General features: G+C 53.6%; 2 protein-coding genes and 1 pseudogene across 2 annotated transcripts; all 3 read right to left on the bottom strand.

Annotated features, from left to right (window-relative positions):
* Positions 1-756: 756 nt before the first annotated feature.
* Positions 757-4,029, bottom strand: LOC128972885 (protocadherin alpha-8-like). The gene is made up of 3 exons (XM_054389010.1): positions 1,504-4,029; positions 925-1,017; positions 757-831 (listed from the first exon to the last, which is right to left on the bottom strand). The coding sequence occupies exons 1-3, from the start codon at positions 4,027-4,029 to the stop codon at positions 757-759; spliced, it is 2,694 nt and encodes an 897-aa protein (XP_054244985.1).
* Positions 4,030-11,424: 7,395 nt separating this feature from the next.
* On the bottom strand, positions 11,425-14,100 carry LOC128972887 (protocadherin alpha-3-like). The gene has a single exon (XM_054389011.1). It carries the CDS (start codon positions 14,098-14,100, stop codon positions 11,425-11,427), a length of 2,676 nt encoding a protein of 891 aa, XP_054244986.1.
* A 5,015-nt stretch (positions 14,101-19,115) lies between these two features.
* LOC128972888 (protocadherin alpha-6-like) lies at positions 19,116-21,678 on the bottom strand (annotated as a pseudogene).
* Between the last annotated feature and the right edge of the window lie 3,782 nt (positions 21,679-25,460).

Below are 25,460 nucleotides of genomic sequence, written 5' to 3' on the forward strand. Positions count from 1 at the left end.
ATACTGGAAGGCCACAAGAAGGTCTCCTGGGAGCCTTCTCTTCTCCAGACTGAACAACCCCAACTCTCTCAGTCTGTTTCCATAGCAGAGCAGCTCCAGTCCTCTGCTCATCCTCATGGACCTTCTCTGGACTCGTTCCAGCACCTCCAGATCATTCCTGTACTAGGGGCTCCAGAACTGGACACAATACTCCAGGTGGGATCTCATCAGAGCAGAGGGGGAGAATTGCCTTCTTTGACCTGCTGGCTAAACTTCTCTTGATGCAGCCCAGGGTCTGGTTGGCTCTCTGGGCTGCAAGTGCTCACTGTTTTACCTTGTCTGGTAAAAGAGACTCAGTCATACCTTGAGGCCATTCCCTCTTGTTCTGTCACTAATTACCTGTGAGAAGAGACCAGCACTAACCTCTCTACAACTTCCTTTCACATAATTGTAGACAGCAATAAGGTCTCCCCTCAGTCTCCTCTTCTTCAAACTAAACAGCCCCAGCTCTTCATCAGATTTATTCTCCAGGCCTTCACAGCTTCCTTGCCCTCTTCTGCAGTGACTCCAGCACCTCCACATCTCTCTTGGATTGAGGTGCCCCAAACTGGACACAATACTCAAGATGTGGCCTCACCAGAGCTGTGTACAAGGGGACAATTACCTCCCTACTCCTGCCGGACACAGCATTTCTGATCCCAGCCAGGCTGCCACTGGCTTTCTTGGCCACCTGGACTCACTGATGGCTCATATTCAGTTGCTTGTACATTAGAACCCTCAAATGCCACACACCAGCACAAAGAGCTTCTTGAAATCTGAAGAGATGGCATCTCCCACCACATTGAGTTGTGACTTCATTTCCCAAGAGAAAAAGGCTCACACACCACACCAAATTTCAGCTGTGATGGTTAAAGCTGCTGCAGGGCCAACCCCTTTATTGCACACCGTATGAAAGCAAGAACCAAAGGTCAGGGTCAAAAAGGTGCAGGCAGAGACAAAGGTGCCATCAAGATTCTTAAGCACCCGCAAAATGCCCACCTAGGGTGTAGGAAAAAGGTTGCCACAATAGATACCAGCACAACCACTTGTGACAAAGGGTAATAAGGTGCTGGAAAGTGCCTGAGGGACTGTAAAAAGCAAGAAAGAGCATCTCGAAAATTAATATCGTCTCAGTCTGCAGATATTTCATGCTGATAGTGAACAGTTCATACCCAATACACATTACCATTAGCTACTATCTGTACTTAGTGCGGAGTGCCGCAAAAAAATAACGTTATTTTGCCCTTCCACAAGGAAACAAGCGAGAGGTTCAAACAGGGAGGAGAAGGCAGAACCAAAGGAGCCATCACGATTCTTAAGCAGCCAACAAGAACCCAAAGACGCGCGGGAGGCCCCCGCGAACTCAAGCTGACTTCCAACAATGCCTGACCGGGGAGACGCGAGACAGACGAGGGCGGAGAAGAGCCATCTCAGGCTGTGAGAGCAACCAAGGAAAGAAACAAAGAAAGAAGGAAAGAAGGAAGCGTGGGTGGGGGAAGTGGCGAGAAAGCGAGGACTACTGACCGTGTTCAGCAGAGCGGAAGGCTCCGGCTGCGAGGTGTCCTTGGACGCGGGGCCAGGCTGAGGCGGCGGCAAGTTGGGGCTGAAAACCATCAGGTCGCTCTTGGCCGCGCCCTCCGCCACGCACAGGCTCCGGCTCTGCCGCTGCGAGTACGACCAGCTGCCCACTTCGCTGGCGCACACCAGCGTCGCCGGAGCCGGCCCCGACAGCACGGCCGCCCGCGGCGCCCACCGCGCCGCCCCGTACAGCACCAGCGCCAGCACCAGCAGGCTCGACACCACGCAGATGGCCACCACCAGCCACACGTTGGCCGACGCCGAAGCCGCGCCCGCCGCCGCGCCGCCCTCCGCCGGCAGCACCACACCCGACACCGACGAAGACGACGACCCCGCCGCCGCCAGCGCCGCCTCGCCGCCCTCCACCAGCGACACGCTCAGCGTGGCCGTGGCCGAGCGCGACGGCTCGCCGTGGTCCCGCACCACGATCACCAGCCTCTGCCGCGGGCCGTCCGCCTCCTCCAGCGCCCGCGCCGTGCTCACCTCGCCGCTGTACAGCCCCACGCGGAACGGGCCCTTCCCACGCGGCTCCCACACCTCGTACCGCAGCCACGCGTTGTAGCCCGAGTCCGCGTCCACCGCACGGATCTTCGCCACCACCTGCCCTGCCGGAGACCCCCATGCCGCCCACGCCCACAGCGTCTCCGACTCCGAACCGGACGCCGCCTCTACCGACGACCCGCCCACGCCACCCGCAAACGGAACCAGCCCCGCACCGCCGCCCGAGGCCGGCAGCAGCGCCGGTGCGTTGTCGTTCTCGTCCACCACGAACAGCTGCACCGTCGCATTGCCGACCAGCGGCGGCTCCCCCGCGTCCACCGCTCGCACCTCGAACTGCAACACCTGCAGCTCCTCGTAGTCCAACGGCTGCACCGCCCACAGGCGACCGCTCTCCGCGTCCACCGACACGTAGCTCGACGCCGGACGCCACCCGCCGCCTGACCACGGGGCCCCGGAGACGCCCTCCCACAACGAGTAGCTCACGCGACCGTTGTCCGCCTCGTCCGGGTCCCGCGCCCACAGCCGCGCCAGCTCCGCGCCCGCCGCGTTGTTCTCCCGCGCCAGCACCGTGTACACGGCCTGCGAGAACGACGGCGCGTTGTCGTTCACGTCAGACACCGGCACACGCACACCGCGCCTCGCACGCAGCGACGGCTTCCCGCCGTCCTCCGCCCGCACCTCCACCTCGTACTCCGAAACCCGCTCCCGGTCCAGCGTCTCTCGCAGCACCAGCGAGTACGACCCCGCGAACCTCGACTCCAGACCGAACGGCGACGTCGGCCACACCGAGCACTGCACTCGCCCGTTCGCCCCCGAGTCCCGGTCCGACACGCTCAGCAGCGCCACCACCGTCCCCACCGACGCGTCCTCCGGCACCGGCACCGACAATGACGTCACCCACACCTCGGGTGCGTTGTCGTTCATGTCCAGCACCTCCAAAAACACCTTGCAGTGACCGGACAGCGGAGGGGTGCCTTTGTCTCTCGCCTCTATTCGGAAATCAAACACACTGACTTCTTCAAAGTCCAGGGCTCCTGTCAGTCGGATCTCACCCGTGTGGGGATTGACACTAATCACATCTTTTCCACCTGGTGGGATGACATTGGTCACCGTGTAGGTGACGTCACTATTACTCCCCTCGTCCGAATCCGTGGCGTTTACCCGCACCACCAGCGTCCCCTGAGGAGCGTTCTCCAGCAGCTGCACTTTATACACCGACTGGTTGAACTGCGGGGCGTTGTCATTCGCGTCCTGCACTGTGATCACCAGCTCCATTGTGCCTGTCAGAGGCGGACGGCCCTCGTCACTCGCCGTCAGCACCAACCGATGCACAGGCACCATCTCGCGGTCCAACAGCTTTCGGAGAACTAGATCGGGTACTGTATTTCCCTCATTCAGTTTTTCTGAATCCAAAGCGAAATGTTCGCTGTGACTGAGTGTGTAGGAGAGCTGCGCGTTCGCTCCGACATCTGCATCCGACGCGCCCTCCAGTGGGAAACGGGAACCGACTGGGGAGTTCTCCGGTAAACTGATGTTTTTCCGTGAGGCGGGGAAGAGCGGGGCGTTGTCGTTAATGTCGGTCACCTCCAGCTCCACATGGAAGACGCGCAGCGGCCGCTCCAGCAGCAGCTCCAGACGCAGGGAGCAGGGAGCGCTCTTGCCGCACAGCTCCTCCCGGTCCAGCCGCGAGCTCACCACCAGCGCCCCGCTCGCCCCGCTCACCTCCACGCTCGCCCGCCGGCCCTGCCACACCACACGCAGCCGCCGCGCCTCCGCATCGCCCGCCTCCACACCCAGCTCCTGCGACAGCCGCCCCACCACCGTCCCGACCTTGGCTTCCTCCGGCACCGAGTACCGCACCTGCCCCGACACCAGCGCCCAGGCCCGCACCAGCACCACCAGAAGCACCGCGGAACTCCATCGCGCCTCCATCGCCGCTTGCGGCCCACGCACGGCTCCCCCCGCCGCCGCCCGTACACACCAGCTCTGCTGTCTGCTTGGCCCCGCTCCGCGCCGCCTCCCTCTTTCGCAGCCGTGCTCTCCGCCGCACCGGGGCGGAGCCGCCGATCCTCTTTGCTGCCGTTTCTAAGCCTGCAGCGACACCGTGTGCTGCTCCACCGCCTCGCATGCTGACCGACACCGATTGCGGCACCGGACCGGCGTAGCTCAGCACCTCTAGTTGGTCTTGTTTCCCCTTCTCTCCTTTCCACTTTTAGTTTTGCTTACTCCCGGCTTGCTTCCACAGATTCCTTCCTTCTTCCTTATTTTTTCTTCCTTTCTCTCGTCTGCTTCTTGGGTTTATTTTCCTATTCCGTGTTGTTTTCAACCTCTGCTTTCTTCTATTTCCTCTTTCTCTTTTCTCTTTTTTCTGTTCCTTTCCTCTTCATTCTTGCTTTGCCATTCTTCCTTTTTCTTCTTTCTCTCTGTTCCTTCTTTTGAATTTCTTTGATTTTATTTCTCTCTGTTGCTCCCTTATTCCTTCTCTTTTCTTCCCTCTCCTGCCTTTCTCTTCTCCTTTCCATTACCAACTTGATTTCCAGATGATTTCCATATTCCTGTACCACACCCACCAAGGAGCAAGAGCTCTTTCCTCTTCCTCTCCACTTTACATCGGGCTTTCAACAACATCCCAGTGTACCATAGATCTCTATGTCCTTGCCTCCATTGATAATGAAGGAGTAGCATTTGTACATCCTGGCAATCTCCTCTATCATCTCTTGCATCCTTCTTTTCTCTTTCTTTATGCTTCAGTAACATGATCCACACATCACACAGCCAAACAAAAGCCACAGAGGAAACACTGTGACATTTTTGCATGCTGGGGTCCCTCCTAAATTCCTGCTGCTTGCTCACAATGTGCCTGGAAGTAGCACGAAAGGAACAGGAAGAGGCAGTGGTGTTTTGCTGGTCCAAGCCTACTGATATTTGAATCCAAGAAACCAATTGGATTTGGTCAATCCAATATGCAAATACCATGACCTAACAGGAACAAAAGTACCTCTGTCTCTCAAATACAAGTTCCATAAGTATCATCGACTTACCTCTAGCATCACTGGGAGCTTCTTTCAAAAAAAGAAACATTTTCAGGACAAGAGAATTGGTTTCATGGGACATTTCCCCTGAATATTATCAGAGGTTTCTGGGGAACATGAACAGAAAAATAATTGCTCACATTTTGCAAAAACCTGGAAATTACAGGACACTGCAAAGTGCTCCTCTAAGCACTTCTATCACAGGGAAAGCAGAAAGGACACCTGAACAGGGGAACCTGAAAGGACATTCTCTCAACAATCACCTCAGTATGGGAGACAGGAAAAGCCACTCCCCACACTGATGGTCAAACCTTTGCAACCAAAGGCCAAAATTCTGCCATCTGCATCATCTCCAGTTAACACTGTCAAGGGGAGAAAAGAGAAACCCAAAGTGTGAGAGAAGGAAATGAAGGAACTCATTCCACTGAATTGTACCACAAAGCCAGCATCTTGCAGATGGAGCACTTCTTCCCCTGCCTAGCAAGGGGAGCAGACAGATGAGAGAGGAGAGCTTTAGAGAGGGCACACAGAGTAATCTAAACTTCAAAAGCCTCCTATTTCATCACCAACAGAACACATTCAAGAGCAGTTTTTAAAGAAATTTATGGCAGATATCTTCACATCATACAGGAACTCCATACACAGGGAATTCTGAGCAAGTAGCTCTGTGCATCAGGCTTCTTCTCAAGGGTTTCTACTGGTATCCTCTATCCCAAGGCCTGGAAAATCAAAATCTCTGAGTTAGATGACAATCTCCAAATTTTTTTTCCCAATACCATAGACCGTGTTCTACCCAGCATCTTCTTTTCCCTCAGGCAACACTCTTCCCCATTCCAAGTCACCCTTCCAGTGTCCAGGCTGTACTCCATGTCACTGGAAGCATCACTGTCACAATACCCAGACACTGCTCCACCACAAAACCATGTCCCAGCTCTAAAACCCACTCTGAGCATGGCCCAGGCCTTTAGACTTCCTCATCTTCCCTTGTTATCAGCACAAAGGCAATACGGATGGACACAAAGCTGCTCACTGGCTGGCAGACTCTTCCCAGCTGTATGAATTTCACTCTAAAGATTTGGAGCTTTTTCAACAATTTGAAGTGGAAACCCTACAGAGCTGCACATCAGAGTTCTGAAAGGATCTGAGATCAGAGCTGTGGGAACTCTGATCCCAATGCACATAGGTTTTACTCCTCAGGAGAATGCTGAAGCACAAGAACACTCACAAGATCTACTGAGTGGGAGGTTTTGTGATACAGAACACCAGAGCTGGGCTGCTCTGCAGGGTTTGGTCTGTGCATGCACCCATGAAATGAGCCATGTCTGATAGGGCATCACAGTATTGGCACCAAGGCCAAGATGTAAAATGCACAAGTAGGGGAAGTCAGGAGCACAAAAATTTCACCCATCTCCTTATATGCCCTTACCACTCCCAACAGAGGAGGACCAATAAACCATCATGGAACTATCAATAGCTGTGGAAGCTACTATCAATGCCCACCACTATACAAGGACAGCAGGACAAAGCACTACCTTCCCACACGTTTACTTTTCCCAATCAGGAAGGAAAAGCTCCATCAACCAATATTCAGCAGTCTGCATCTCATCAACTTCTACCAGCTCATTCCCTATGTTGGGCAGGCAGCAGCAAAAGGATTGTCTCTGGTGGAAGATCTTCCTAACCTCAGAAGACACTGTAAGCATTTCAATACCACATTCTATTTCAATATTGGGAAGGCCTCCAGCTCCAGGCCCTTGGTGCTTGGGATAGAATCCTGCAGGAGAAAATTCTGTGGCCAACCTGCCTCATGCTTACCTCTGTGACATGCCAAAAGTTGCCTTTCCCAACTCAAGGTTCAATGCAACTCTTGCTTACCCTTCCCACCCAGGAGAGCACCATAACCCCCCCACTGATGGTCTGTATATTCATACACATGGTGTCCTCTGCAGCTGACCCATCATGCTTGGCAATGCTTCAGCTATTTCAGAAGAAAATGCTCTCCAGAGAGTTTGTGGAGTCTCTTTCTCTGGAGACTTTCCAGCCCTGTCTGGATGTGTTCCTGTGTGACCTGTGCTGGATTCATTGGTCCTGCTCTGGCAGTGGGGTTGGACTCAATGATCTCTGGAGATCTCTTCCAACCCCTAACATCCTGTGAGCTGTGATACTGTGAAATGTGGCAGAATTGGGAGCTTCTATAGGTGATGTTGGGACAGATTTGAATGGCAGTAACATTAATTTCATGCTGTGAGAGAACAACTCAACCACTGATAAGCACCACACTGCAATGCATAGTATCAACTGTGTAGGACAATGGGGTTTGGGGGTTTCTAAGCAATTTGGTTGGGGTTTTGGATCCTTTTGCTTCTGGGTTTTAGGTTGGGTATTTTGTTTTGTTTTCTTCTTTTCTGCTTTTCCCAAAACATTCTCAGGGATTCTGTAAGCATGTGGCTGGCTGCAGATTCATGTATTGAAAGAACATCAAATCAGGCAGTGTACCTCTGTCAACAAACGACACACCAAAACCTGGGGGAGAGTGGAAACAGAAAAATAAACATAAACCTCCCATTTGTTACACTCACCTTGCTGCACGACACTCTTAGAATCATAGAGTCATGGAATCAGTCAGGGTTGGAAGGGACCACAAGGATCAGCCAGTTCCAACCCCCCCTGCCATGGCCAGGGACACCTCACACTAGATCAGGCTGGCCAGAGCCTCATCCAGCCTGGCCTTAAACACCTCCAGGGATGGGACCTCAACCACCTCCCTGGGCAACCCATTCCATGGTCTCACCACTCTCATGGGGAAGAACTTATTCCTTATGTCCAGCCTGAATCTCCCCATTCCCAGCTTTATTCCATTCCCCCCAGTCCTATCACTACCTGATAGCCTAAAAAGTCCCTCCCCAGCTTTCTTGTAGCCCCCTTCAGATACTGGAAGGCCACAAGAAGGTCACCTCAGAGCCTTCTCTTCTCCAGACTGAACAGCCCCAACTCTCTCAGTCTGTCCTCATAGAAGAGGTGCTAGGATTACACCATACTTGGAAAAGGAGCATACAAAAAGTGCACCATGCCTTCCCTGCTCTCATTTTGAGTCTGGTGGTAGAACCAAAATGGAGACACTGACTCTTCACTTGTAGAGAAAACTCTTAAATCCCAATTGCCTCCTTGAATCAAGTCTTGGCAGAGGGGAATCACAGAGAATGAGGACAGTTTTAGGTAAGGTAACACATCTGTAGGAATTCTGAGCACCCTGAAAGGATCCTGTGCAATTAGTATTGTATGCAAAGCCTCTTCTTGAGGTTTTCTACTGGAGTCCTCTGTCCCACTCAAAAGGAAAAGGCATCTCCAGCTAAGCAGATATGCTCCAGTTCTACCCTAAAGACACAGACCATGTTCCACCAGGCACCTCCATTTCTCTCAGGAAAGACTATTCCCCACCCAGTGCCATACTCTCCATGCCACATGCCCAGGCACTACTTCAGTCATTCACAGCACCATTGCCACAGTACCCAAGACTGCTCCAGTCCAGCAACATGCCCCACCTCCGAATACCAGTCAGAGGATCACCCAGGCCTTCACATGTCCTCACCTGCCCTCACAAATAGCACAAGAACAGATGGAGGACTGCAAAGCCACCCAGAGTCTAACAAACTCTTCCCAGCTACTTGCACTTCTTCCTGAATGTTTAGTGACTTTCCAGCACTTTCAGATGAAAACAAGAGAGCTATGCTTTGGAACTTAGAGATGATTAGAGCTTGACAGTTCTGGTTCTAGTCCCCACAGAGTTTCTCCTTTGAGAGAACCACACCAAATACTGAAGCAGAAGTGCCCTCGTGATGTCAGCTCTGTGGGAGAACTTGTAGCAGAGCATGGTTGCTCTGCAGTGTTTGACCAGTACAGGAACATATCTGAACGAGTTAACTCCACCACCCATCATCTGCACCAAGGCCAAGTGTGGAAGTGAAGAGGAAGACAGACTCAAGCATTGAAGACTGCACCTACCTCCTTATATCCCTTACAAATCCTGCCTGAAGAGAAGAAAGAAGCGATCGTGGTAACATGGACAGCTATGGAATCTGCTACAGATATCCACCACTGTTGATGCACAACAGATTGAAGCACAACCTCCCAACACAGCAGCGAAAATATTAATCAGAAAACATTCAGCAGTTGCATCTCTCCCCCTCTTACCAACACAGTGCTAACCAGACAGGCAGCAGCACAAGCCACTCTCTCCAGTGTGAGAACTTCGTGACCTCAAAGGACGTTGTGAGTATTTCAACACCATGTAACAATCTCCAGATCTGGAAGGCTTCTAACTCCAGACACCTTTGAGCCTGGAAAGGATCCTGGATAAGAACATTCCGTGCTTCATGCTCTCCTCAAGGCACACTCCATTCCTGACTGAGATTTCACCTCAACATGAGGAGAAACTTCTTTACAGCAAGGGTGACAGAGCACTGGAGCAGGCTGCCCAGAGAAGTTGTGGAGTCTCCTTCTCTGGACACTTTCAAAACTCACCTGGATGCATTCCTGTGTGGACTACCCTAAGTGATGTTGCTTTGGCAGGGGCGTGAACCCAATGATGTCTTGAGGTCCCTTCCGACCTCTAACACATACTATGATATACTGTGATATGTGTTCTCAGGACAAGAAGAGCCCCCAGTCTTCTTATGACATATCCCATGGTCTTCCCAAAGAGATCCAGGTCCTACAGAGAAGTCTTCACACTGCTGAGGGTCACCCTTCACATCAGGGAATCATACAACGATCTGGGTTGGAAGGGACCTCCAAAGCTCATCCAGTCCAACCCCCTTCTGCAGTCATCAGGGACATCCTCCACTAGATCAGGCTGCCCAGAGCCCTGTCCAGCCTCACTTTGAATATCTCCAGGGATGGGACCCCAACCACCTCCCTGGGCAACCTGTTGAGTGTTCCACCACCCTCACAGTAAAGATCCTGTTCCTAACATCCAACTTAAATCTGCTCTGCTCTAGTTTGAAGCCATTACCTCTTGTCCTATCACTACAGGCTTTTGTAAATGGCCAGACCCTCCTCAACACCACTGACACATTCCCTTCAGAATACACCTTGACCATCTCAAGGCTGGTTCCAGCTTTTGCAGACCCTTCCATCAGTAAGAACCAGTGAATGAACATCTGGGTGACATCACACACACAGTGTGCAGCAGACTCCCTGCTCTTTCTACAGCGGATGTCAAGACAGCTCTGAATAGCAATGGCATTGATATCATGCTGTGGAAGAACGATCCCAACACAGATAGGAACTTCACAGGGATGAATTATTTCAACTGTGTAGGACAATTCAGGCTTGGGGTGCTTTTCTTTTCCAAAGGGGGTCTTTGGCTTTCCTTGTTTGGTTTTGTTTATTTTCTTTTTTCTTTCTTTCTTTTTAATCACAAAAACAACAGTTCTTTGTCTTTGTAACTGTGCGGCTGCTGATTCAAATACTGAAAGAACAGTCAACCTGCTTACTTTATTCAAGCAACTTCTCTGAAAAGTGGCAGAGAGAGGGAAGAGAAAGAGAAGTCCAAAATTCCCATTCCTAAGAATTTCTTAACATTTTATATGGAGGTCTTATACCATCACGACACTGGGGTTCTCTTTCTCACGCAGTTCATCATTAAATGAAGGATTCTAAGTCCCTGGTGTCTGTGCAAATACAAATACTGAGAGAACATCAGAAGAGGCCAAGCACACTCACACCAATTCTCTGGACAGGGACATGGTCAAGGTGAGGAGCAGGAAAGGAAAAAAGAAAACGCCCATTTCTACCACCTGTCTGGAGTTGTAGAAATCTCCTTGTACACTTTCTACAACTCACCGCGGTCTCCTGGCTTTTCTACAGGAACCCTAACCTGATATCAGCAAATTCGGTAGCCAGCAATGGTAACCAACAATGCCGGGAAACTGCCGCAGCCACAGGCTGCGTGCCTCAGGTGGAAATGCTACACCCCAGCAAGCAACAGCATTGATTGCATTCCACAAGAAAACAATTCACACCCACCAGGGGAAACCTCAGCTGTGAGCGGTACATGACGGGGGGGGGGGGGGGCGGGGTATGGGGTGGTGCCACAACAGGTTAACTTCTCATTCACACATCAAAGCGAGAGCCCAAGGGTAAGAGACAAGAACGTGTGGGCAGAAGCAAAGGTCCCATCAAGATTCTGAATCACCCACCAAGCACCGAACGTCCGCAGGCCCCCGGGTTCAGCCCGGCTCTCAGCAGCGCCTGCCAGGGTGAAAGCAAGAAGAACGAGGGCGAAGAAGAGCCATCACATACCGTGGGGGCAACCAATGAAGGAAAGAAAGAAAGAAGGAAGCGTGGGTAGGGCAGTGGCGAGAAAGCGAGGACTACTGACCGTGTTCAGCAGAGCGGAAGGCTCCGGCTGCGAGGTGTCCTTGGACGCGGGGCCAGGCTGAGGCGGCGGCGGCGGCAAGTTGGGGCTGAAAACCATCAGGTCGCTCTTGCCCCCGCCCTCCGCCACGCACAGGCTCCGGCTCTGCCGCTGCGAGTACGACCAGCTGCCCACTTCGCTGGCGCACACCAGCGTCGCCGGAGCCGGCCCCGACAGCACGGCCGCCCGCGGCGCCCAGCGCGCCGCCCCGTACAGCACCAGCGCCAGCACCAGCAGGCTCGACACCGCGCAGATCGCCACCACCAGCCACACGTTGGCCGACGCCGAAGCCGCGCCCGCCGCCGCGCCGCCCTCCGCCGGCAGCACCACACCCGACACCGACGAAGACGACGACCCCGCCGCCGTTGCCAGCGCCGCCTCGCCGCCCTCCACCAGCGACACGCTCAGCGTGGCCGTGGCCGAGCGCGACGGCTCGCCGTGGTCCCGCACCACGATCACCAGCCTCTGCCGCGGGCCGTCCGCCTCCTCCAGCGCCCGCACCGTGCTCACCTCGCCGCTGTACAGCCCCACGCGGAACGGGCCCTTCCCACGAGGCTCCCACACCTCGTACCGCAGCCACGCGTTGTAGCCCGAGTCCGCGTCCACCGCACGGATCTTCGCCACCACCTGCCCTGCCGGAGACCCCCACGCCGCCCACGCCCACAGCGTCTCCGACTCCGATCCCGACGCCGCCTCTACCGACGACCCGCCCACGCCACCCGCAAACGGAACCAGCCCCGCACGGCCTCCCGCGGTCGGCAGCAGCGCCGGCGCGTTGTCGTTCTCGTCCACCACGAACAGCTGCACCGTCGCGTTGCCGACCAGCGGCGGCTCCCCCGCGTCCACCGCTCGCACCTCGAACTGCAGCACCTGCAGCTCCTCGTAGTCCAACGGCTGCACCGCCCACAGGCGACCGCTCTCCGCGTCCACCGACACGTAGCTCGACGCCGGACGCCACCCGCCGCCTGACCACGGGGCCCCGGCGACGCCCTCCCACAACGAGTAGCTCACGCGACCGTTACCCGCCTCGTCCGGGTCCCGCGCCCACAGCCGCGCCAGCTCCGCGCCCGCCGCGTTGTTCTCCCGCGCCAGCACCGTGTACACGGCCTGCGAGAACGACGGCGCGTTGTCGTTCACGTCAGACACCGGCACACGCACACCGCGCCTCGCACGCAGCGACGGCTTCCCGCCGTCCTCCGCCCGCACTTCCACCTCGTACTCCGACACCCGCTCCCGGTCCAGCGCTTCTCGCAGCACCAGCGAGTACGACCCCGCGAACCTCGACTCCAGACCGAACGGCGACGTCGGCCACACCGAGCACTGCACTCGCCCGTTCGCCCCCGAGTCCCGGTCCGACACGCTCAGCAGCGCCACCACCGTCCCCACCGACGCGTCCTCCGGCACCGGCACCGACAGTGACGTCACCCACACCTCGGGTGCGTTGTCGTTCACGTCCAGCACCTCCAGCTCCACGCTGCAGTGACCGGACAGCGGGGGAGTGCCTCTGTCTGTTGCTTCGATTTGTAATTCGTGTAAACGGACGTCTTCATAGTCCAGGGCTGTCGTCAGTCTTATTTCGCCTGTCTTCGGATCAATGCTGAACAGACCTCTGCTACCACCAGGAACCGCACTCACGATGCTGTAAGCAAATTCCTTATTGAGACCCTCGTCAGGATCCGTGGCGTTCACTCGCACCACTACGGAGCCCTCCGCAGTGTTCTCCAGTAACTGCACTTTATACACCGACTGGCTGAACTGCGGGGCGTTGTCATTCGCGTCCAGCACTGTGATCGCCAGCTCCATAGTGCCCGTTAGAGATGGACGGCCCCCGTCACTAGCCGTCAGCACCAACCGGTGCACAGGCACCGTCTCCCGGTCCAGAGCTTTCATGAGCACCAGAAACAAAGATTTCCTGTTTTCATCAGGGGATTTAACATCTAGCACAAAGTGCTCGCTGGGGCTGAGGGTGTAGGAGAGCTGCGCGTTCGCTCCGATATCTGCGTCCGACGCGCCCTCCAGTGGGAAACGCGAACCCGGCAGAGACAACTCCGCGATGCTGATGTTTTTCCGTGCGGCGGGGAAGAGCGGGGCGTTGTCGTTAATGTCGGTCACCTCCAGCTCCACATGGAAGACGCGCAGCGGCCGCTCCAGCAGCAGCTCCAGACGCAGGGAGCAGGGAGCGCTCTTGCCGCACAGCTCCTCCCGGTCCAGCCGCGAGCTCACCACCAGCGCCCCGCTCGCCCCGCTCACCTCCACGCTCGCCCGCCGGCCCTGCCACACCACACGCAGCCGCCGCGCCTCCGCATCGCCCGCCTCCACACCCAGCTCCTGCGACAGCCGCCCCACCACCGTCCCGACCTTCGCTTCCTCCGGCACCGAGTACCGCACCTGCCCCGACACCAGCGCCCAGGCCCGCACCAGCACCACCAAACGCACCGCGGCACCCCAACGCGCCTCCATCGCCGCTTGCGGCCCACGCACGGCTCCCCGCCGCCGCCTGTACACACCGGTTCTGCTGTCAGTCGGGCACCACATCCCCCCGCCTCCGCTCATTGCCGTGATTACAGCCGCACCAGGGCGGAGCCGCCGATCCTCTCTATGCCGTTTCTGAGCCTGCAGCGACACCGTGTGCTGCTCCACCGCCTTGCACGCTGAACGACACCGACCGTCCTACCGGACCCGCGCGGGTCAGCTCCGCTCACCGATCTTCCTGCCCTTTTACTATTTTTCTTCTTTCTTTTCATCTTTATTTTATTTTACTTTTGGATTTTTTCCAACTGCTTGCCTTCCGTTTCCACAAATTCATTCCTTTTCTTCTTCCTGACTCACCCTGACGAAGCCATCAGCGATAATTAGTGGCATCAGCTATCATTAAAGAGAATCAGCGCCCGGCCATGGATCTCTAACGAAGGTGGAGGCTTATTAGGGAGTAGCAGCTGAGTTCAGCCTCTACAAAAACGTAGCTGAGCTCTATATGACATCTTCTATCCATTATTACTTCCTTGCTTCATGTCTTTTATGTTTCCTTTTTCGTCTTTCCCTGCCCTCCTTTTTGTGGACAGCGATATCATCAGTACATGCCACTAAAATATTTTATCCTTTCTTCTTTCCGTATCTTGATTCTAATCTTTTTTGTTGTTGTTGTTCTTCTTGGGTTTTATTTTTCTCATTTACTACCTTTTTACTTGTCTAACCTTTTTATTCCTTCTCTGTCCTGCCCTCCTCTCCTCTTCTGCACTTTACCAACCTGTTTTTTTATATAATTTTTATATGCCTACGTTACAGTGACCATGGTCCAACAACTCTTTCCTCTTGATCACCACTTCAGATCAGGCACACGGTCCCAGAGCATCATGGATGACAAGGTACTCACCCCCATAAGCCTTGCAGGAGTAACCTTGCTGCATCCTGGTAACCTCTGTAATCTCTTCCATTTTTCCTTTCTCTTTCTTTATGCTTTACTTGATTTTTTTTTTTTCCGTTCACAGATTCCTTTATTTCCTTCCCCTTCCACTTTCCCCTTTTTCTGCTCTTTCTCTTCCATCCTCTCTTCGTTTCCATTCCGAGTTTCTTTTCCCTTTCTTTAATTTCTTTTTCTGTCTTCCTCTCTTCTGCTCTTTCCTAACCTCTTCATCTCTTCCGCTTTCATCCTTTTTATTTTTTCCCTTGTTGAAATATTTTCCACATGACTGCACCACATGTGCCATGCAACATGGAAACGCTCTTCGACAGGAGTTCTTATTCCCCTTCCCTTTGTCTTCCATGACTCTGGGCGGAGAACAATCTATACTAGACAAGACAGACCCTTCACCTCCCCTTCTTCTGCAATAAGATCACACTCTTCATTCGCTGTCCTCTCAAGCACCCAGTAAATACCAGAGCAAGGCAACCATATCACAAAGACCAGCTCAGATACATTTGATCAGAACCCATTGCAATCTGAAACTCAAGCCCAAGTCCCAGGCACTTGGCCGACTGTGCAAAGAGACTTCAATGAGTTAAAACAACCCAGAGGAGTATCTCGTGATGGAAACCAAACCCAATACAGCCCAGCACAACAGTCCTTCAAGAAGGCTGAAAAAACAAAGGGCAGCCACAGCTCCCAAGCACTCCTCATGCACCTGGATGAAGATCTGTTCTTCCTGATTCATTTTCCACCTGCATGGTGAATGCCAAGCTCTTGCTTCCCCTTTCACACAGACATGTTCTGACAGAACAACACAGCAAGAGCTTTGTTACCCAAGGGATTTAGTCCCCAACAAATATCTCTACTTCATTAACATGATCCACACATCACACAACCAAACAGAAGCCACAAAGGAAACTCCAGGAGGACGTTTTCACTGGCAGCATCCCCTCAACACCCAACACTTCCACTCCCACAAACATATTGGGGTCTCTCCTCTGTCCATGCTTGCTGCCACATGCTCATGCTGTGCTTGGAAGCAGCAGGAAAGGAGCAGGAGCAGGCAGTGGTGTTTTGCTCCTCCAGTCCTGCAGGTGTTGCAATCCAGACAACACTGAATCCACCCTGACAGAACAGGAGCCAAAGTACATCTGTCTCTCAAACACACCTTCCATAGGTATCAGTGACTGTAGCTTCACTGCTTTCATCTTCAGAATAGGAAACATTTCCAGACAGTTTTAAGACATCTTCCCAGATAGTTTTAAGGACATTTCCCCCTGAACTATATCAGAGATTTCTGGGGGACATGAACAGGAAAAAAATTACTCGTTTTTTAAACAGGTCATAGACACCTGGGGCAAGGAGGGTGGCACTCCCAGGGGTGTATCACATCCCTTTAACATGCATGAGCTCCTGGGAAGACTGAACACTGCAAGGGACTGCTAAAAGCTGCACTGACAGCAGTGGGAGGAGGGACCTTTGAAAACTGGGACACACATCTAGCACAAACCACCTGGTGAGTCCACACTGGAGGATCTGCCAACCAAACTGGCCCTGCTCAGTCAGGACTCCCACACTCTGTAGAAGAGATCAAAGTCCCCACAGTGCACATTATAGCAGGGAAGATGGTCTGGGTGAGTCCTACTTCAGCCACAGGCAAACACATCTACAGGATTGGTTTTGCCCAAGGACCTGGGTGCATGTCTCATTTTGTGTGAGAGCAGCCAGTGAATGATGTATGTTGCATGATGTTTTCAGGCAGCTGAACCAGCCAGTGGGGGCTTCTCTTCACTTGTAGACAAAACCCTTCAATCCCAAACGCCACCTTGAGTCAAGACTTGTCAGAGGAGAATCACAGAGAGTGAGGACAATTTTCACTCACAAACCACAGCTGTTACCAGCACAGTCAGCAGTGCCACTAATGCAGGGAATAGTGCCCGGGGAATGGTCAAGATCACAGCCTGAAGGTCTCACAGTCCTTCAAAGTGCTCAGGTGGAAATGCTGCAGACTAGCAAGGAAGGAAGTTTTAATCTCATTCTACAGTAGAGCAACAGCAGCAGTAATTTTAGGGCCATTTTCAGTTAACATGAGAGAGACGCAGAGATTCTGGAGGCTCTGAAAGGATCCTGTGCAAGTAACACTTCCTGCAGAACCTCTTCTTCAGGTTTTCTACTGCCGTCCCCTATATCAATCAGGGGGAAAAGTAATCTCCATCTCAGAGGACATTTGGGAGTTCTTCCCTACTGGCACACACCATGTGCCACTCTGCAACTCCATTTCCCACAGGCAAGACTTTCCCCACTCAGAGTCTCTGTTCCCATGACACAGGCTGAGGGCCTGCTTCAGCCATGCACAGGATCACTCCCACACTACCTGACACTGTGCCAGCCCAACAGTATCTCCCACATCCAGTCTGAAGATGACCAGGCTTTCACTTGTCCTCACCTGCCCTCACAAATGGCACCAAGAATAATACAGGACTGCAAAGCCATCCAGTGCCTGACAGACACTGCCCAGACGCCTGAACTTCTCAGCAATCTCAGGTGGAATCAACAGAGCTATGCTTTAGAACTCACAGATTCTGTGATCAGAGCAAGACACTGCTGATTCGTGAGCATGTGGATACCATTCTTTGAGAGAAATACAACAAATACTGAAGCAGAAACACACTCAAAATGTCAGCTGTGTGGCAGAACTTGTACCAGGGATAAAGAGAGCTGGGCTGCTGTGTAAGGTTTGGCCTGGGCATGCACATATCTGAAGGAGTTAAGGATAACCACAGGACACATCATTGCTACTGAGGTCAACTCAGCAAGTGAACAGGAAGATCCAGTCAAGCACTGAAGATTGCACCAACCTCCTTACATCCCTTACAAATCCTGCCTGGAGAGGAGAAAAAAACAATCATGGCAACAGGGACAGCTACGGAATCTGCTGTGCATACCCAAACTGTTCAAGAACAACAGGCAGCTGCATGAGAGACTGTCTCTGGTAGGAGATCTTCATCACCTCAAAGGACATTGTAAGTATTTCAGCACCATGTAACAATCTCAACACATAGGCGGCCTCCGGCTCCAAACCCCCTTTGCAGCCTGACAGAGGATGCTGGACAACACTCCATGCCTCAAGACTTCTTCAAGGCACACCTCAATTGCTGACAATGAAATACACATTCTCATGACAAGAAGAGCTTCTAATATTGCTGTCTTCTGATGACATGGCTCATGGTCTTCCCAAGGATTTCCACTTCCTTCACACAAGCCTTCCTACAGCTCAAGGTCATCCTTCCCATGAGGAAATGGCCAGGCCCTACTCAGTGCCACAGTCACCTTCAGATCCATGAAATGTCACAGTTTCATTCATTAGCTCAAGCCTCATTCCAGCTTCTCTAGACCTTTCCATCAGGAAGAGCCCAAAGACACAGGGCTGATATCACATACATGGAGTGCAGCAGACTCCCTGCTCTTTCTACTGGTGATGTCAGGACAGCTCTGAATACCAATGGCATCCATTTAGTGCTGTGAGACAAGGATCCAAATGCCTCACAGTAATGAGGCATCTTTCAAACCTGTAGGAGAATTTGGTGTCTGGGTGCTTTTCTTTTCAGAGGGGCTGTCCATGAAGTTCTTTGGGTTTATATATCACAAAACCAACATTGCTATGCCTTTGTACCTGTGTGGCTGATGACTCAAATAATGAAAGAATGCTAAACCAGGTCAGCTAATTTCATCCACTTATTTGAAACATGTGAGAGGTGCAGAACAGGAAAGGAAATTTAAAATTCCCATTCTTCAAAGCACCTTCCATAAGGCTCCTCTGTCTTAATATTTAACATTAATAAACATGGTTATAACATAACCAAATCTGACACCAGCACGGTCAACTGCCAGCAACCACACTAAGGCACTAGAGAGTGCAAACTGCGAGTCTTCAACACCTTCAGCAAGCTCGAGGGCAAATGCTACACACCAGCAAGCAATAGAATTGACTTCGTTTCACAGGAGAAAAATTCAAACCCATCAAGGACGCGCAGAGAGAGGAAAAGCTGTCATCAAGATCATTAAGCTTCCAGAAAGCACCCACCAGCAGCGGGCTCAGCTCGGCCCCCAGCAACGCCTGCCCGGAGCAATGCGACAAGAGTGAGAGCAGGGAACGGGAATTTCAGGTCTGGGGGCAAGCAAGGAAGGAAGGTTGAGAGGTAGGAGTGAAAAAGGGAGGACTACTGACCGTGTTCAGTAGAGCGGAAGGCTCCGGCTGCGAGGTGTCCTTGGCAGAGGGGCCACCCTGAGGCGGCAGCGGCGGCAAGTTGGGGCTGAAAACCATCAGGTCGCTCTTGCCCGCGCCCTCCGCCACGCACAGGCTCCGGCTCTGCCGCTGCGAGTACGACCAACTGCCCACTTCGCTGGCGCACACCAGCGTCGCCGGAGCCGGCCCCGACAGCACGGCCGCCCGCGGCGCCCACCGCGCCGCCCCGTACAGCACCAGCGCCAGCACCAGCAGGCTCGACACCGCGCAGATCGCCACCACCAGCCACACGTTGGCCGACGCCGAAGCCGCGCCCGCCGCCGCGCTGCCCTCCGCCGGCAACACCACACCCGACACCGACGAAGACGACGACCCCGCCGCCGCCAGCGCCGCCTCGCCACCCTCCACCAGCGACACGCTCAGCGTGGCCGTGGCCGAGCGCGACGGCTCGCCGTGGTCCCGCACCACGATCACCAGTCTCTGCCGCGGGCCGTCCGCCTCCTCCAGCGCCCGCACCGTGCTCACCTCGCCGCTGTACAGCCCCACGCGGAACGGGCCCTTCCCACGCGGCTCCCACACCTCGTACCGCAGCCACGCGTTGTAGCCGGAGTCCGCGTCCACCGCACGGATCTTCGCCACCACCTGCCCTGCCGGAGACCCCCACGCCGCCCACGCCCACAGCGTCTCCGACTCCGATCCCGACGCCGCCTCTACCGACGACCCGCCCACGCTACCCGCAAACGGAACCAGCCCCGCACCACCGCCCGCGGCCGGCAGCAGCGCCGGCGCGTTGTCGTTCTCGTCCACCACGAACAGCTGCACCGTCGCGTTGCCGACCAGCGGCGGCTCCCCCGCGTCCACCGCTCGCACCTCGAACTGCAGCACCTGCAGCTCCTCGTAGTCCAACGGCTGCACCGCCCACAGGCGACCGCTCTCCGCGTCCACCGACACGTAGCTCGACGCCGGACGCCACCCGCCGCCTGACCACGGGGCCCCGGCGACGCCCTCCCACAACGAGTAGCTCACGCGACCGTTGTCCGCCTCGTCCGGGTCCCGCGCCCACAGCCGCGCCAGCTCCGCGCCCGCCGCGTTGTTCTCCCGCGCCAGCACCGTGTACACGGCCTGCGAGAACGACGGCGCGTTGTCGTTCACGTCAGACACCGGCACACGCACACCGCGCCTCGCACGCAGCGACGGCTTCCCGCCGTCCTCCGCCCGCACTTCCACCTCGTACTCCGACACCCGCTCCCGGTCCAGCGCCTCTCGCAGCACCAGCGAGTACGACCCCGCGAACCTCGACTCCAGACCGAACGGCGACGTCGGCCACACCGAGCACTGCACTCGCCCGTTCGCCCCCGAGTCCCGGTCCGACACGCTCAGCAGCGCCACCACCGTCCCCACCGACGCGTCCTCCGGCACCGGCACCGACAGCGACGTCACCCACACCTCGGGCGCGTTGTCGTTCACGTCCAGCACCTCCAGCTCCACTCTGCAGTGAGTTGACAGCGGAGGCAATCCCTTATCCATGGCTTTAATTTGTAGCATGTACAAAGTAACTGCCTCAAAGTCCAGGGCTCCCTTCAGTGTGATCTCGCCGCTGTTTGTATCAATGCTGAACAGATCTGAATCCGAGGCAGGAACAAGATTATCAATTTCGTAAATCACATCTCCGTATTGTCCCAAATCCGGATCTGTGGCGCTTACTTGTACCACAAGAGTCCCAAATAAGGAATCTTCGGGCAGCTGCGCTTTGTACACCGACTGGTTGAACTGCGGGGCGTTGTCGTTCACGTCCAGCACCGAGATCACCAACTCCATTGTGCCTGTTAAAGAGGGCCGGCCCCCGTCAGTGGCTGTCAACACCAATCGGTGCACAGGCACCGTCTCCCGGTCCAGAGGTTTCGAGAGCACCAGAAACAGAAATTCCCTATTTTCGCCCGACGATTTAACATCCAGCATAAAGTGCTCGCTGGGGCTGAGGGTGTAGGAGAGCTGCGCGTTCGCTCCGGTATCTGCATCCGACGCGCCCTCCAGTGGGAAACGCGAACCCGGCACCGTGGTTAATTCCGCGATGCTGATGTTTTTCTGTGAGGCGGGGAAGAGCGGGGCGTTGTCGTTAATGTCGGTCACCTCCAGCTCCACATGGAAGACGCGCAGCGGCCGCTCCAGCAGCAGCTCCAGACGCAGGGAGCAGGGAGCGCTCTTGCCGCACAGCTCCTCCCGGTCCAGCCGCGAGCTCACCACCAGCGCCCCCGCTCGCCCCGCTCACCTCCACGCTCGCCCGCCGGCCCTGCCACACCACACGCAGCCGCCGCGCCTCCGCATCGCCCGCCTCCACACCCAGCTCCTGCGGCAGCCGCCCCACCACCGTCCCGACCTTGGCTTCCTCCGGCACCGAGTACCGCACCTGCCCCGACACCAGCGCCCACGTCCGCACCAGCACCACCAGACGCACCGCGGCACCCCAACGCGCCTCCATCGCCGCGCACGGCTCCCAGCCACCGCCCGTACACACCGCCTCTGCTCTCTGCTTGGCCCCGCTCCGCGCCGCCCCACCTCTTTTCGCAGAGATGCTTTCCGCCGCACCGGGGCGGAGCCGCCAAGACACTCGGCCCCCGTTTCTGAGCCTGCAGCGACACCGTGTGCTGCTCCGCCGCCTCGCACGCTGACCGACACAGACCAAGTGGCTCAGTTCCGCTCAGTTCTTGCTCCTTTCCTTTTTTCTTATTCTCTGCTTTTTTTACCTTTCATTTTCTCCCTTATTTGATGTTTTCTTGCTCATATCCCTTTCTTTCTTATGTTCTTATTCCTTCTTCCTTTTTGTTCTTTATTTCCATTTATTTCCCTGTCTTTCCTTGCAAACTTCCTTTTTCCCTTCCTTTTTCTCTCGTCTTTTATTTCTCTTGTTCGTGTACCCTTCTTATTTTTCTGCTCGTCTATTTTTTCTCTGTATAGTTTTCATGTTTGTTTTGTTTTGTTTTGTTTTCTTCCTGACTGCTTTTCTTTTCCTTTCATAGATTCCATCCTGTTCCTGATGGACACATCAGCGCTGCTTACAGAGCCATCAGACCTAAGGAGCGGTTCTCTAACCATGGTTCCGCCTCTTCCCCCAGCGACTGCAGAAGACGTCACTCGGTGCTGCCCATCTTCTTTATGTTTGCTATTCGTTTGTTTTCCTATCGTTCTCCTCTCTTGTAATATTTATTCCTTTAGTACTTCCTTGCTTCAGTTCTTCCTTTCTTTTTCTCCTCATTTAGAAAGCACTGTCCTCCATCCTGTGTACACTGATAATGTTGGCACGTGCTGGTAAACCCCATATCAGCTCTTCCTTTATCTTCTTTTTCTGCTACTTCCTTCCTTCGTACTTGTTTGAGTTTACTGCTTACAGTTCTTCCCTCCTTTCATTCCCTTCTCTGTTCCCTTACCCCTCTTCTCTTCCCACTCCTGCCCTCCCCTTCCCATTAACAACACGATTTCTCTGTGGTTACATTACACTCACCATGGAGCCCGCAAATGCCCTCAGGCAAGACAGCTTTCCTCTTCCTCAACACTTTTCATTAGGAGTTCGACAGCTTCCCAGGGAACCGAGGATGCCGAGGTCCTCACCCCTTTAACCATGCAGGTAACATCCGTGCATGCTGCTCAGCTCCTCAGCATCTTTTCCTTCTTTCCTTTCTCTTCCTTCTGTCTTTATGCTTTGCTTCATTTGCTTTCCATAGATTCCTTCACTTCCTTCTTTCTCACTCATTTCTTCCTTCTTCAAAGGACTCTTTGGTCCTCTCTTTCTCTTCCTTTGCTCCTTTACTTTATTTTCTTTGTTTTATTTTTTACTTTATATTTTTCTTTTTCTTGACTGCTCTGTTTTTCCGTATTCCTGGCTCAAATCTCTTCTGCTTCTGTCCTTCTCTCTTCATTTTCCTTGTTAATAAAATACTTTTTCATAGAACTGCCCCACACTTGCCATGAACCATGGAAATGCCCTTTGGGAAAAGTACTCATTATTCTCTTCCCCTTCACCTTCCCAAGTGTCTGGATGCAGAGTGAACTTCCTGCTTTCCTCCAGTCTGTGCCAGACAAGACAGACAGACAGCTTCCCTTCCCTCCCTTCTGTAAGAAGACCACACTCCTCAGTCACTGTCCTCTCAAGTACCCAGCAAATGTCAGAGCAAGGCAACCAGATGGGAAAGAACTGCCCTGCTACAACAGAATAGAATCCATTCCATCCTGAGACACAAGCCCATGGCCAAGGCATTGGACAACTGTGCAAACAGGCTCCAAGGAATGCAAACAACCCAGGGGAGTCTCTCATGATGGAAAACAAACTCTTTGCAGCCCATCACAAACAGGCCTTCCAGAAGGCTGAAACAGCACAGGGCAACCACAGTGATCTCTTCCTCCTGACCTGCTCGCTGCCTGCACAACCACTCTCCTCTCAGGCACTCAGCAAACACCAGAGCAAGGCAACGATGTATCTCAAACACCAAAGCAGCTCCAATAGAACAGAATCCATTCCAGTCTGCAACAGAAGCCCAAGGTCTCAGGGGCTGTGACATCTCTGTAAAGAAGCTCCAGGGAGTCAAAAAAATCTAGCAAAGTCTTTCTTTTGAAAAAAAAACAAACCCATTTCAGACCTGCACAACAACCCTCCACAAAAGATGAAAGAGCACAGGGCAGTCCTAGCTCCCAAGCACACTTCCATGTATTTGAGGAAGATTTGTTCTTCCTGACATCTTTTCTACCTGCACAGTGAATGCCAAGCTCCTGCTTCCCCTCTTGCAGTCATGCTCTGCCACAACAACACAAGAACCTTTTTACCCAAGGGATGTAGTTCCCAGAGAACACCATTAACATGAACTGCATTCATATGATCCACACATCACACAACCAAGCAGAAGCCATGAAAGAAACATTTCTATGATGACATTTTCCCTAAGAACATCCCCTCGACACCCAGCACATCCACTCCCACGAACATGTTGGAGTCCCTTCTTCACCCATGTGGGGTGACACCTGCTCACACTGTGCCTGGAACCACAAAGAAAGGAACGGGAGAGCAGGCAGTGATGCTTCCCTGCTCCACTCCTACAGGCACTGCAATCCAGGCAACATTGGCTCAATCCAACATGAAGATACCATGACAGACCAGGGACAAAAGTACATCTGTCTCTCACACACATCTTCTACAGGTGCCATTGACTTACCTGTGGCTTCAATGGTTCCATCTTCAGAAGAAGAATTGTTGCCAAGACAGCAGAAGTGCCTTTAAGGGACATTTCCCCAGAACTTGTCTCTGTCTCATTCACTGTTCCCAACACATTCCCAGTGGGAGAGAAGAGAAGGACAGAGGGCTGGAAACTTAACCACTGCCCTGTGCCACCACCCATAATACCTTCCCTGTCCTTGAAAAGCAACTCTTACAGCAACATGGCAGCCCAGAAAAACTGAGCCAGAAAAGAGGCAAAACTGCACTGAGAGCAATGGAAGGAGGGACCTTTCAAAACTGGCACACACATCTAGCACAAACCACCTGGTGAGTGCACACCTGAGGATCTGCCAAGCCAGCTGGCCCTGCTCAGTCAGAACTCCCACATTCTGTCCCTGCACCCCTGTATCAAAGTCCTTCCAGTGCACATTAAGACTATAGCAGGGAAGATAGTTTGGGTGAGTCCTGCTCCAGACACAGGCCCTCAGGATTGGTTTTCCTCAAGGACCTGGGAGCTGGGTGATGCGGGAGGGTGGAAAACTCAGCTGTGTACCACAAAGTGATCTCATTGTGGGTGAGAGCAGCCACTGAATGATGTATGTTGTATGATGTTTTCAGGCAGCTGAACCAGCCAGTGGGGACTTCTCTTCACTTGTAGACAAAATCCTTCAATCCCAAACACCACCTTGAGTCAAGTCTTGTCAGAGGAGAATCACAGAGAGTGAAGACAGTTTTCACTCATAAACCACAGCTGCTCCCAGCACAGTCAGCAGTGCCACTAATGCAGGCAATAGTGCCTGGGGGATGGTCAAGACCACAGCCTGCAGGTCTTGCAGTCCCTCAAGGAGCTCAGGTGGAAATGCTGCAAACTAGCAAGGAAGGAAGCATTGATATAATTCTACAGTACAGCAACAGCAGCAATAATTTTAGGGCCATTTTCAATTAACATTCTGAGAGATTCCTAGGGAAGCCGGGCAGAAAAAAGTTCCCTCACATTCTGCAAAAGCATTGAAAACGCTGGACAGGCTGCAGTGCTGATGCACTTCTGTCTAAAGGGA

This window comes from Indicator indicator, chromosome 18 (genome assembly GCF_027791375.1).
Source record: "Indicator indicator isolate 239-I01 chromosome 18, UM_Iind_1.1, whole genome shotgun sequence".
NCBI classification, from domain to species: domain Eukaryota; kingdom Metazoa; phylum Chordata; class Aves; order Piciformes; family Indicatoridae; genus Indicator; species Indicator indicator.